Source organism: Pseudonaja textilis, chromosome 1, assembly GCF_049901715.1.
Source record: "Pseudonaja textilis isolate UNSWEBS1 chromosome 1, rPseTex1.2, whole genome shotgun sequence".
NCBI classification, from domain to species: Eukaryota; Metazoa; Chordata; class Lepidosauria; order Squamata; family Elapidae; genus Pseudonaja; species Pseudonaja textilis.
This window is the reverse complement of record NC_141990.1, coordinates 285,602,321-285,617,293: the sequence shown is the minus strand read 5'-3', so window position 1 is coordinate 285,617,293 and position 14,973 is coordinate 285,602,321. Positions and strand designations below refer to the sequence as shown.

Sequence of the window (14,973 nt, the reverse complement as noted above, 5' to 3'; positions counted from 1 at the left end):
AGGAAAATTTGGGGAAAACAGAGGTGCCTATTGTTACCTTAGGCTGGCCCTCCCTCCTCTGGCCTTTTCTTTCTTTGCCCTAAAATTGTATCAATGGCTCGGGTTCGGCTGTACAAAGGTCTAGCTCTGGCGAATATAATCTGAGGGCCAGCTTCCAAGAGACCTGGAAAATGGAAAAAATGGCTTAGCCTAAAGCAGGTCCCTTGATTATTTTATTTTATTTCGCACTGAAGCCTTTCTTCTTAACTTAAAAACATCCCAATACAATTGGTAAGAGACTCATGAGAGACCAAACATGATGACATTTGCTAATATAGCAGAAACACACAAAAGTTTCCACTGGTATCGGTCCTTTTCATATGTGAAAAAGATAGTTCCAACTCTAAAATGAATTCAGTACAAGAAAATGTGAAACCAAATGTTTTCTTTAAAAAAATAGAATGGTCATTGGAAACAGGGGGAAAGAAACCTCCATAGCAGAATAAGTGTGCATTGTAAGACTCTTTCTAATGAATGTGGAGATACAATCATCCTTTTTCTGTGGCCTGGATACATTTTTTCTTCCATTAACCATTTCTCTTTTCACCATTTCTAGATTTTTCATTTAAAATGTCATAGCAAGGCACCTTTCCTACTGATGAGAAGTAAACAAGCCTTTCTTGGCATTTCCTGGTTGCATCAAGGAAATTTTATCTATCTTCTACTAGTAAGCCGATTATAAGATACATAAAGACAGATGGAATTGCAAAAGTGAAACAAAAGGCAGCATTTAAATGAATTCGTGATAGCAGAGTCCTAGTTCGCTCACCTGTGGAGTTTGCAAGTGGCTCACAGGATGCAGCGCTGTTAAGGCTATTCTGGAATCCATTCAGCTGCCTTTCTGTAGAGGTTATGCTGCCAGACAAAACACTGAATTAGAAGGCAGCACTGAAAAAAATATCATCTGAGGGAGAAAAATTATTCTAATGTTCTGAGACAAAAACATCAACCTTTTTCCAGACCATTTTTCCCTGTAATAAATACGTAGCTGTTAGAAATGTTAGAGAGTCTGCCTTCCCCACCAGGTAAAGTTATTTTTTCCATTTAGCCCCCTACTGTTCAGTTGGCATCAGATTGCTAGAGGCTTTGGAGGAGGCAGTTGTTTGCTGCCTTTTTTCTCAAGGAATTTATGTTACATAGATGAAGCATTTTGCTCGTTTCATATCAGAGAAAAAAGCCTGAAAATGTTGAGTGCTATGAGGTACAAAGATAGCGTTTTTGTTTGTCTTTTTATATCTCACCTTTATTACTTTTACAAATAGCTCAAGGTGCCAAACATATCCAATATACCTTCCTCCCACTGGCCCAATAATGTTGCTTATATTTGGTTTAGGCACCAATTCAGGAAGAAAGCACCTATTATTATAGCTTCTGGGCCGGGGTGCCCATAAAATTTGCATGAATATAATCTAAAAATGTTTGCCTTAATTAAAAGAACTTGATTTTTATTGATAAGGAAAGAAACATTTCTATGCAAAATGCTCATTGTAAGAGCTATAGAAGTCATAGAAAAATTCTTGAGCACCTTCCAGTTTCAGATGTCAACTTCCAAAATTCTAAGGAACGCTTCTATTGGTAAGTTGGTTGAGGAAATCTGGTAAATAAAAACCCACATGCCAAGGACACCCAGATTGAGGAAAACTGATGTTTAAACATACATACAAGGTGGGTAATCACAATAAGCACGTGCAGTTTTGACAAGCTGTGTATCTGCCTAAATCAGAAGTAAACAACCCCTAGAAGCCAGAAGAACACATTAAAAATGGCTTCTAGCTCCATAAAATTTCTGTTGAAGTTTGGGAGTCAAATAGATAACTTAAGGAAAACGACTAGGTCAAGAAATAGCTAATTTAATTTACCTTGAGGCCTTTTATTAGTTTTCCCCATTTTCTCAAACACATATTCCTTTTAATTTTATTTTACCTGAATAGTTGTTTCAGATCTTTTTTTTTCATTCAGTTTTAGACACATATTACATCTGAGTTGTCCTTTGAAGATTAAAACTATTTCTAATAAACTACCATAATTAGAATTAGAACATGGATGAAAAGCCATCAAATATAACTAGATGCTACAAAGATACAAATCAATCCATGCAACAATTTCAACTTTTCACAATGAAAAAGATGCCTTGCAAGAACTGTTTCACCTCATTTTGCACAAACTGTGCATACACATACTTATATAATTTGGAAACAGGAGTACAACCATGTTCTTTCACAGCTTCAATACGTCTGTAATATAACGTCAATATGATTGACTTCAATCCCAAAGAAACATAAAAAGCTATAGAAGTTCCTTTCATATGAAATGGAGAGAAACATCTAAACTATGCCATTTTGAGCCATGCCACTCAATTATTTAAATCATCTAGTAATGTCTTAAATCCCAAACAATATCCAAATATAATACCTAATATTTCCTATTTACACATATAAGTTCTTCCATTTTGATAGACTTGGTTAAAAGAAAAAATAAATCAAGAATTTGTTTTTAGAAATAAAAAATTTGTCTTACATATGATGAAATAAACAAAGACTTTAATGCTATTTTGTTTATGTTTTTTCTGAACTATGAATCCTGTGTGATATTTGATTCTTAACACTGGTATCTCTCTATATGGTTCCTCAAAGTAACATGCAGAGATCTTAGTTGTTGTTGCTTATGATGATACAATAATCAAACAATAAAACCTATTTTTGAAAATTCCCAAAGGATATATTGATTTCTTCATCATTTATAAGCTGTCATACAAAATTAAAAGTCCTGGTATGTCTTTCCTAGACTGAAGGAAGCTCCTGTTCCTAAACTGATACTGAAAATTCTATATGTCAAAATTAGAAGGTGAAAAATAGTTAATAATATAACTAGAAAAGAGACAGATTATTCTTGGGCAAAAAACTGGAGAAGCTAGAAAAAGGACTTTCTCCTTAGGTCTTAAGTGACTGGTAAGAAAAGTATCTCAAACTCTGCCTACAGCCTGGAGTTTGATCCTGACTGGCTCAAGATAGACTCAGCCTTCCATCCTTCCAAGGTCAGTAAAATGAGGACCCAGATTGTTAGGGTCAATATGCTGTCATTCTAAAGCATATACCAGAGGTGGTATATAAATGCTAATGCTATATGCACAAAGATGGAATAATTTGAGATTACCCACAATGGAGGAATGGATAGTGAATATGATGGAACTTGCTGAAATAGCCAGACTGAAGCTATGATCAGAAAAAAGTTATTATCCAAGTTTAATGGTGACTGAAAATCTCTTAAGAGACTTTTTGCATGAAACAGAAAGGAAATTATGACAAATGCTTTTCATGATTAGAAAAAATAGATCATAAAAATGCAATTCATGTTGCAGTGATAGAGTAAGAGGATAACTTACACTTATATCAATAACAGTTAAAAAGAAAATCAGAAGCTATTTCATTATTTTTTTCTTTATGTTTTCTTTTTTCTAGACTTTGGGTTTTCTTTTTTCCTTTTTCTCTCCTTTTCCTCTACAGTAGTGTAAATTATTTAGATCTTGTTACTTTTCATCTTTCTTTTAAATTTTTTAAACATATAAAAGAAACCTTGGTGGAATTCAAAATCAAGCTGACATAGAAACAAAAAAACCAAATTATTTGTTCTAAATGGCTGAAGAATGGAAAATCATGGTCTCAAACCATTCAGGAAATACTTTCTTCTGAAGTGTTTTGAGCCAGTGGAAATCTCTCCTGTACGCAGAAAACTTGATCTCCCCCCGCCCCCTTTTGAATCGGTTTATAGCTAGGAAATATAGAAGGATACATGAATCAATGAACCAAATCCCATAAAGAATTTTTGTGGAATCAACCTCAGTTTTGTGGGAATATATTAGGAGCCCCTATTTCTATATACCTCACATGGAGCTAATTATGTAATTCTATAAATGGCCAAGAGAGACTTGGAGACTATACTATATCCTGACAAATAACTCTGAAAATATGTCTAGAATGACTTCTGGTACCCTTTGATAATTAGACTGTGTTCTGAAATTGTGTTCTTTGTTCTGAATAATTGTTTTTTTCCCAAAGTGTCTTCCTTCTTTCCTCTTTTGTGCATTTTTGAAGCCAAGCTTTTTCCAGCTTTCCCACACTCTTGTATGTCACAGAGTAGAAACCACAAAAACACAGTTAAATAAAGTCTGTCCAGGGAACTGCAAATCTATCTCAAGAAGATAAACATATTCTTTGCCAATATGTGAGTGCAGCACACCGGCATCTTCAAATATACATCTTATTGCTTAGCAAGCACTAGAAGCCACTGAAATGACTTGTCACCTGAACTGACACATTCTACTCCCAACAGAGAGAAAAAAAATCACCCATCAATTTGATTAGAATGTCCACTTGTCAAAGTTACCAAGCATTTATCAAATTTGTCTGAAAGAGGACTCAAAGTACAATTAGCAGCTTAACTTATCTCAAAGATCATGATGACTAAGAAAATTTTAGCGTAGCTGACCAGAAAGAGCCCATTGATTTAAAACAAAGACCTACTGATTGATAAGCTAGGCATAAATCCAGGACAGATGCCTTCCATTAAATATGTATATATAATAAGGTCAAAGATCTTCTGGCAGTGGCTGGTGACCCAATTTTTTAACAGTCTTGAATCCAGGTAAACAAGATATTTAAGAAAGTGTTGAATGAGAAGTTGATTTCCCCCAGAAGGGGTTATATCATTCTACATCAGCTAAAATATAAGGCCATAAATCAAATAAATTAATTTTGAAAATAATGAAACATTTCAATAAGGAAAGATACTTTTTAATCTCAAAATGATAGTTTGAAATCCTAAAAATGATACAGTAATCCAGTGGGCAAAAATGAAAGTGATGATGAAAAGCAGAAATAGTTGCAATGTTCATCCTAACAATAAAATCCATTCTTTGGGTACTGTGAAAGACACTGACTATAGAAAAGATTCTATAGTTAAAATAGATAGTTTGATGGTGCCCTCTGGCTGGGCTCAGATAATTTCTCACATAGGATTTTTTAATGTTCTAAACAGGTGTGATGAAGCAAGTGTGAGAAACCACAGTGAAGACATTCTTTATTATCATCCCAGTAATAAACATGCTTGGATAAAATTAATTTTGAAGGGATTAGTTGCCTGCAAGTTCACTGGCACATCAGGACTATCCATGTTTTGGCAACTCTGAACTATATACATTTTTCTTCTTTAGAAAACAAAATGGACTTACTTATTGGCGATTAGGAACTTTTAATCTCTCTTCCCCTGTCAATATCAACATCAACAACGGTATTATAAGCACCCGTTGCAACGCATACATATATACAACTTCCATAAAGCTCATCCAGTATCCTGAGCTTGAAATGATATTCTGAATACCTGTCCATCAATCACAAAATCTCTTATATTTGTCAAAGCGTCAAGGAATTGATCAAATACTGGACTTGATACAGATAATTCCAGACAACCCATCTGTGCAATATCCTTAATATATTTAATATATAGCGTAATACATTAATATATACTAACTAGCTATAAGATAGCAACCATTTTGTGGCTGGTACACACATTCCAGTGTGTTGGCTTTCAGCCTCAGATGCCACAAGAGGATTGATAGTGATATGGTATGGTATGATATCCTGTGTGGTGCAGACAAAAATCTGTCTGTTTGTTTGTTTGTTTAGAGAGGGATAATTGGAAATATGTATTGAAAATAGCCACATTAATTTTGGAAAGGCATAACTGATCTATTTTACTCTGGTTTCACAAACATATAAATGGAAAAACTTGCTTCCAAAAATGGATTGCTTGCCATTAGCTTTTGATGGTACAGTTTTGAAATATAGTGTTTTATGTAAGATGAACAAAGCATGAAACTAGTGGGTCACTATTACCTATCCAAATTGTACTATCAAAATGTTTGGAGCAAATATTTAATTAGTGAACTATTAGCACATCGATAGTTTAGATAAGAAGCATAATATTTAGTGTTTACTGCTTATTTGAATGGTGTACATAAATGTGCTTTCCTCTAGGTATTACATGTAGATATGTGTATTTCACCTAATTTATAAGCAAGCTCATGCTAAAAATTGGAATCGTACTAGGTGTAAGTGATATATATTTCTCTCTTCTCTATTCAAAATCTACTGTAAGTGCATAGAATAGTTTAATATACTTTCCCAATATAGTTGAGGCAATCTTTGTCCTCTTAAGCCTTTGGGGTCCTGATCTCTTCCTATTATTTATTTGTTGCCTATTACCAAGAATTGCTCCAGAATTAATAATTAATTATTTAAAATTTAATTTTGAAGATGAAGATGTCTTCAAATGAAGCTTTACTCTTAGAAACTACATGAATAAAACCACATGGTTTTCATGGCAAACCATATGAAATTTGCCACTGTTTTTTATTGAATTTCTTATTTCTTATTGAATGTTCTTTTGATTTCTAAGCCTACAATCATAGACCTGACCCTGCTTCGTTTCCAAGCTTCTAGAGAAAGTGGGCCTGGACTTAGTAACACTAGGGCAAGAACAAGCAAAGATTTATAACAGGCTTCACATCTCTAAAAATGGAGGTACAATTTACAATAAACTTAGGGAGATAATGTATAATGAGAAATTTAAAAGGCTGACGCTAATTAGTCCAGGAAAAAAACAAGGAAACCATTACAGATAGTCCTAACTTCACTAATTAAGCAATTATTTGAAATTATGACAGTGCTGAAAAAGTAACTTTAGAACTGGTTCTCATACATTACACCATCCCTCTGGTGACATGATCGAGATTTGGGCACTTTGCAACTGGTAAACGTTTATGACTTTTGCAGCATCCCAGGGTCACATGATCATCATTTGCATGCTCAACAGCTGGCTTCCAACAAAAGGAGCAGCAGCAAAAACTGCAAGTCACAATCACATGGTATCTCACTTAATGACTGTGGTGATTTGCTTAAGAGTGCAACAGAAGTGAGTTGATCAGTCTGTCACAGTTATGTATCTTGTTTAATGACCACATCACTTAGTAATGGATTTACTGGTCCCAATTGTGTGGTCATTAAATGAAGACTTCCTGTAACAACTGAACATAAAAGAAAATAAGTAAGATTCCATTTTTTTTTAAAAAAAGTGGATAACAAATTAATCAGATAATAGTAACTTAGAGTCATGCAACTAAAGTAACTTTAAAATTAAATAAGTACATACATACTAACATAATTAACTACAACTATAATCAATATCTTTCAGAAAGCAATTATTACAATAGGTAAATAAATCTGCAAAGCACAAATGAACAAAAGTATTGAGCATTTATAAATTAATGTATCTGTTTGTTATAATAGGCAGGGTCATAAAAATCCACCATATTCAGGAAATAAACCATATAATTTGTTGTTAAAATCCTGTAGGACAAATCCCAGATCTAATTGTATCCCTTAGATTAGTGTAGAAACTTCCTTATATCTACAAGAAAAAATCAGGGACACTTCCAAGTTAACCTATATTCATCTAAAATTTCAAAATCACTTCTGATTGAGAAATATAAACTTACTTGGATATTCTCTGAGATGCTACTTTCCTGATATTGACTGGGGGCTTAGGGACCAAATGTGAAGATGCACTCTGGGACGACATCACTTTGTGCAGACTAGATGCATTCTGGACTTCAGAAATGGAACTTGATGCTCTGCGACTACAAGAATTAGATGACAAGGCCGTAGAACTGAGACTGGATGCAGAACTGATATTCGATGTTGGGAAGCTGGCAAACAAAGCCTAGTAGAAAAGGGGTGGGTGGGAATAGAATTTAATTTTTAGGACTAATAGAACCGTTCAAATGATTAGATTTCTAATACGATATTTTCACTTCTGAAAATAACAAAATCATTGTTTTTGTAAATACTAATTTCACAATTCGCTGTATAATGGAGAAATGGTTGAATTTGTAACCCTCCTGTTGTACATGCCTTGCTTAGCTCTGTGTACCTTTCTGCAGACAGACAAGTAGCTCTGTCACCCAGTGGGAAGAGTCAACACAGCAACATTTAACAGCATAATTGTCGGAGGCTAAGGAAAGGTCAGAACTGTTTTTCTTGGGGGGAGCAGATATCCAAAAATCTTTTCTTTGTTTGTTTGGTTTTCTGGCTGCTGTGTGCTCCAATCAGCATACAGGGACGGAGGAATCTAACACTGACCCAGTCTTGAATTCACCTTCAAACAAAACTCCCCTGCTGTGGTCAACAGATGCTGAGGGGACAGGGGAAGCCAATTCGGGGGAGGTGGGGGAGACAGCAACGATTAAAAGTTTTGATTACAGAGGAAAGATTGACTAGGGTAAATATCACAGCAAACAAAAACTAAAGTGAACTAGAAACATTAATCAGACATGAATCAGCTGTAATTTGAGATGGAAGACAAAGGAAATTCATACAGATCTCCCTAGCAATAGTTTAAAAGCCAAAAATCTGTATTGTTTTTCTATGTGGAAAACATTCCTTATTTTACAATATTAGAAAACCAGAAAAATCAGAAACTTGTTGATGACTTAAGTAATGCATTTCCTCATAGACAATCCTGGATGACAAAAGAGGCATCTCAAGGTCAGCAAATATAAACTTTGTCCAGCATAGAAAAGTGCAATTAATACATCTGAAGAAATCAATGAGAGCTGTTGAATGTAGAGTATTCTATTCTATTAATAACTGAGAAATGGTGTGGAAAAGATAGGATAAGAATCTAACAGAAATATAAGTTTAATATGCTTTATGTATAAAACAACACATACTTCAAGAATTTGGCAACCAAATAAGTATGGAGCACCACTCTATTTCTTTCATCATTATTAACATTTAACATTTGTTATTTACTACTAAATATTTATCACTTGAATAGTTCTTTGCTGTGTGCATGTAGTTTTGAAACAGGAAGTCATATGGAACTTAGGCCAAATCAGACGATTCATTTCTTTACTGTTTTCTAACAAATCATCTTAATCAATGAAATCAGGCCAACACATTTTAGTGAGCCCTGGCCACATTTTTCTACAGTTTCTTTCAGTCAAAGACTGCTTAAGGGACGGAAGAAAGACCTATCAAATTAGTGATAGGCAAATTAAATCAAGATATTAAACCCAGCAACAGGATCTATTTTTTTAAAGAATGTTTCTTTATTCATGTTGAAGAAATTGTTTTCTTGAAGAATGATTCATACCAGGTTGAAAATAGTGCTAGGTGATTGTTTTAACAGCAGATATGTAAGCTGCAAACTACCACACATACATATGTGCATTTCAAAGCCAGAACAAACCCTGCTTGCACTCAGAAACATTCACAAAGTTGCGTGTGTGTATCCCTACCAATTTTCTGAAATATGACCAAATGACCAATCTAATTTAGTAGTTTGGCCACAAGCCAAAAAGAGGCACCTTCTACCATGCTCTCCTGAGCAAGAAATCTTTAAAATGTCTGTTAGAATAGATAAATATTAAGAAACTATTGCAGTTTGCACAACGTTGGTTCAGTGACTTATCCAAGAAATGCTTGTGACTAAGTCCAAACCACAATTTACACAAATAACAGCTCATAATATGCTATACATGGCACCATTCTATATAATGAAATACACCCCCCCCAAAAAAAAAGAGAAAACATCAACAACAACCACCCAGTACCATTCAGGCAGCAGGAAAAAAAAAAGAACCGAAAATCTTATTTCCTATCATTGTGTGAACAGAAATATAATTGTCCATGTATTCCAAGCCAAAACCATGTACAGGACTTTGATTCTCCTGTTAAAAGAAGAGTCTCTGGTCTTTGTCATCTCATTTTGCAAATGTTGATTTGGAAGTAGTCAGAACAGACCTACAAATGGTTTGAACTTTCCAACAACTCTGTGGAAATAACTGGAATTAATATTTGGGAAAGAGAGCTAGCATATTATCCTGGAAGACCTAAAACAGAGCACACTCCCTATCTTTGACCTCCACCTTAGGAAACTCCCCTTTTTTGTTGTAAACGTTTGGTCGAGAGTGTTCTGCTTTGAGAGTTCCTGCTCCGCAATAAAAACTAGTAAATATTATGATGCTGCAAGATTTTGGTGGTCTGTTTCAAGGAGGGCTAAGTAATCAGTGAAGGGTTTTCTCCATAAAGGTTCTCACTGTCCCAGCCAATATGATTAATGGTTGGATGTAGGAGGCTCTGCAGGCTTCTTCCCCATTCCTGTTTTAAAGGAAGTGACAGAGATCAAATGCTGAGAACTTGGAACTGGATGAGAGGGATTTGGCTCAGGGTTGATAGCTTCTTGTACTATTGCAGTTTCTTCTGCATCTATAGTTTTCTTTTGTTGTTGTTGTTAAGGGAGATCCTCAGATACAGATTGTCCTCGACTTACAGCAATTCATTTAATGGCCATTCAATGTTACAACAGCACTGAAAAAAGGTGATTTATAAGTATGACTGTTTTCACACATATGACCACTGCAACATCTTCATGGTCATGTGTTCAAAACTCAGATGTTTGGCAACAGGTTCATATTTATGCTGGCTACAGTGTCTACAAATCATGCAATCACCTTTGGCAACCTTCTGATGAGCAAAGTCAATGGGGAAGCCAGGTTCACTTAACAACCATGTTACTAACTTAACAGCTGTTGCAGTGATTCATTGATAACTGTGACAAGGTAGGTGTTGAGGTAATTCCCCGATAGGAGAATGAGCGCATGCAGGGAGATGTATTTGAGAGAAGTGTTTGAATAATACACACACAGTACACAGATACACTGTACAGTAAATGTAGGTTTTTACTTCCAGAAAGTTTAAGCAAAGTTCAAGATAAGCAGTCCAAAAGTCATTCACAGGTAAATCAGTCAGTTTTTCAATCCAGGGATAATCCAGTAACAAAGTCCAGTGTCAAAAACAGTTCAGTATCAAACTTACATCAAATTCAGTAATATCGGTTAATTAGAAGAAATGGAGGAACGGCAATACTTTCCAACAGAAGGAAACAGAGATATACTAACACTCTCTTCTGAGACCCAGACTAAACAACCCAGGTTTCTTGCTCCATCTTATGGCCGTTTGAGAAACCACACCTAATTACAGTTTTGCATTTTCTTAAAAGATACAGTTTTAAAATGTTTATCCTGGTTTATATATTTCTAACCCAAATACCTGTTAGGTGACTTATATTCCTAACAGTAGGTTTTTAAATGGGGCAAAATTCACTTAACAAATGTTTCACTTAGCAACAGAAATGCTGGGCTTAATTGTGGTCCTAAATCGAGGACTGCCTGTATTTGTCAGAATTCATTGTTCATCTCTCTCACTTCCCCATAAAGACAGTAACTATTGGGCCATTTCCCTAAATGAATTAATAGAAGAACAAGCACGTAAGCTGCTATGTTCTAAACAGAATGCCAAATTCATCCTCCTAAAGGCCAGACTCTTCTCTTTATGAATGATTCTTTTCGGAAGCTTTAAAGTAATTGCAGGCATCTACAAAAGCCTCCTCCATATTAGACCATGCTAGCAGCTATGTTTTGTTTAGGAACATGTTTCTCCTGTCCCACAGAGAGAGAATTGATCAACATAGCTTATTCCAGCATCTAACAAATACATTTGAGCCAGGATACAAGAAGGTGGCAACTGAGAGGCATACCTTCTCTCAGTTACTTGGGGTGGGGTGGGGGAGGGGGTTGTGTTGGTGCTTTAAAGCTCCATCCCCAAGCCTCAGGAATGTTGAAATTGATAAATATTTATTTCTTTATACAATACTTAGCTTAGCTTCGGTTGATTGTAAAAACCACCACCAATTCAAATTACTTTGGAAGGAAATTGGAGAAAAGATTAATAGTGATTGGACAGTAATTGGAGGGTATTACAAGAGTTTCCTGAGACACGTTCTTGACCAATGTACAGTATAGCATGCTTCATCAGATAAATATGTTTTGTCTTAGCTAGGAGATTCTTCTAGTTAACACTACCGGTATCATATTGCCTGAATAATAACATGGCCTACATATGCCTTGATTGACAATTTCTATTCAATTAAGTTTGTGTTTAGAATGCTGTGCATTATAACTGTAATTAAACCAGTTTGATTTGTATCAACTCCCTCAAGTTGCTTTGAACATAATCACAGAATTTATGTGGCTCCCCATTTTAGTCCTTATTATTAGGGTTTAACAGGCATTAACAACAAGTAACATAATAAAACTAGTAAATATATATCTTCACTCTCAGTTAAAATACAGCCTCCAGAATAAAGAAAAAAGTAACATAATAGATCTAGTACAATAAAAAGTAATCTTCCAAGGAAAATAGCGAGCAAACAAAAAATAACTTCTACACCTTTCATTCATAGGGAAGGATGACCATCCAGTGTTCCACAGTTTCAAACTTACAAAGATTCAAGTACTTCAGTATTTATATATTTCTGGAATTGCCAATGTGCATGTTTATTTCTTTGCACTAATACAATCCTGAAAGGATCTGACAATTTGTCAGCTTTTTAGTGTGTGTAGACGATTTTGTTTATCTCAACTTTCTTATTTGTGGAGTTGCATGGACTACCTCTTCCAGAACTTCTAACCGGCAAGGCCAATACATTTTCAAAGGCAGCAGTTTATGTAAAACTAATCTGTAATTCAGTTAATAAAGAAGTAAAAATTAAAGATTTCAGGATTTACAATTTAGAGTTACAATCCTAAAGATCTGCCTACAAATGCCAAACATTGAATCAATTATTATTTTCATATAAAACATGTGCTTAAAACTGAGTTAAACATCTTTCTGTATGTATAGCAAGCTGTATCTTAAATGCTTTAAAAATCAAAATTCTGGGACAAGTATAATGCATAGACCCTTTTCTTGGTAAAAGATGTGTAAAAAATACTGAGCAGAAAAACAATAATTTTAAAGGCTTATTAACAAAGCAATACAGATTCCCTCTCCTTTGCCCAGATAACTAGTTAGAGAGAGCAAGTTCTTCGTATTACAAGAATGTAAATCAACAACTCTTATGAATACTATCTATCTCAGGTTACATGCAAGAATTACTAAGATGTATGCCATACACACTATACAAATACTCTTTGAAGATCACTGATTCATGAAGAAAAAAGAAGCAAGAAAATAAACAGAAAGAAGACTCAAACTGAAGAACAGAGGGAACCAGAAGTTCCTAAACTATGAACCACAGAAGCCAGATCCAATTCCTTCTTCTCAGCTGTTACACTAAAAATACATTTAATACATTCTTGGCATGACTTTTGTATGTGGCCTACAAAAGTAATTTCCAAAGTAAGTTATAGCAGAGTGAGCTAAAGACAAAAGAATCTGAAAATAATGTAAAGAACCAAAGATAGTGAAACAAAAGGCATGGGCAAAAAACAAGGACAGCATATAAAAAGCTTGCTCTATACAGTACCAGAGAAATGAAGAATATTAACCATTTTAAAACAGTGGTTACGAACAATTAAATCATGACAGTATTCTTTTATTCTGATAGTTCAGAAGCATCCCTTTTAATTGAAATATGCACATTAGGAGATTTTCAACTTTTAACCGTGCTTGTGAAAGCACTTCCCCAATCAGAGTTAGTGTGTAATTTGGCCATCTTCCTGGACCCACGGTTCCTACTCAGAAAGGAGGTGGGAGTAGTTTAGGGAGCAGGGGTTGCACAGGTTCAGCTTCTGCACCAATTGCACCTTTTCCTGGTCCAGCAAGCCCTGCTCATGGTGACTCATGCCTTAGTCACCTCCAAATTCTACACTGAAACATTTGTTTTATATTTAATATTTAAGTGGTAATCATATTAAAAATGAGGAAGGGTCATAAGCATAACTATATATGTAACTATCATGCTTAATTTCTTATGAAGACCTGTCACAGAATATTTTAATAGGAACAATAGTACCCTATTATTCAAATGACCAATTAATTCATTGTAAAATAATACTTCATTTTAGCGTGTATGTGTATGTTGTTTTAATTATACACATTTAAATTAGCATCTATTATTTTCAAATACAAAACTGTTCCTGAATTGAAAATCCTTGTTATTTAATATCATGCAAGAAAAAAAATAATAGCATGAAAGTTTTAATAGGAGTTGCTTACAAACTGTTCTATAAACATTCACTCACACAGGAATTGCCATTATTATAGTCCAAGGAACTGAGATAACTACACAGCTATGTGGCCTAAGGTACCAGAGCATGGGGGAACAGGAGAAGACTCAAATTCTGTCCTTGTTCAAACATATTATGGATAAGACTATTAAATCTATTCCAGTTTATTTAAAGTGCAGAGATATCACAACAACAACAAAATATATATTGTCAACACAATGTTTTTTTGTATTTGCAACATTTGGCTCTAAAAGCTGGATCATCAGAAAGATTGAACAAAGAAAAACTGATGTCTTTGAATTGAAGTACTGACAAGAACTGTTGAGAGAACCTTAGAACCCAAGAACAAATCCCTCAATGCTAGAGGAAGAAAAACCAGGCACTTCATTGGAAACCCTAAATGATGAAGCTATAGCTGAAATATTTTAGACACATAACGTTGAGACGGCAAGAGTCACTGAAGACTACCCAGATCTTGGAAAAAGGAAATTTAAAAGGCTGATAGAAGATGAGATGGCTAGAAATTACCACCTATGGCACAAACATGAGCTTTTAAGAACTCAAGAGAAGCAGTGGTTGATAAACAATCCTGTCAAAATGTATTTGTTTATTTAAAACATTTATATAGCTTCCTACCTTAGAACCAACTTTGGGCATATTCCAATGTTAAAACAGCATAACAACCACATTAAAATTATAAAAATGAACACATTAGGAACACAAACCTGACACCAAATCAAACGTATGAAGTGCAGTCACCTAATCTTATCCAGCCCTTGTGGAGGAAAGTTTCAAAGCTTTGAGGA

At 34.7% G+C, this 14,973-nt stretch overlaps 1 protein-coding gene across 31 annotated transcripts in view; it reads right to left on the bottom strand.

Moving 5' to 3' along the window:
* Nucleotides 1-14,973, bottom strand: part of TTLL5 (tubulin tyrosine ligase like 5) — a 144,240-nt gene that overhangs the window by 22,933 nt on the left and 106,334 nt on the right. For 15 of the 31 annotated variants that reach the window (XM_026712010.2, XM_087921977.1, XM_087921978.1 and 12 more), the window contains 2 exons: nucleotides 7,592-7,815; nucleotides 809-894 (listed from right to left, as the gene is read on the bottom strand). In XM_026712010.2, the coding sequence (XP_026567795.1) occupies nucleotides 809-894; nucleotides 7,592-7,815 (310 nt within the window). Of the gene's footprint in view, nucleotides 1-37; nucleotides 164-808; nucleotides 895-7,591; nucleotides 7,816-14,973 lie in introns of all 31 variants that reach the window. The other 16 variants (XM_026711975.2, XM_087921975.1, XM_026712019.2 and 13 more) reach the window with 2 other exon arrangements.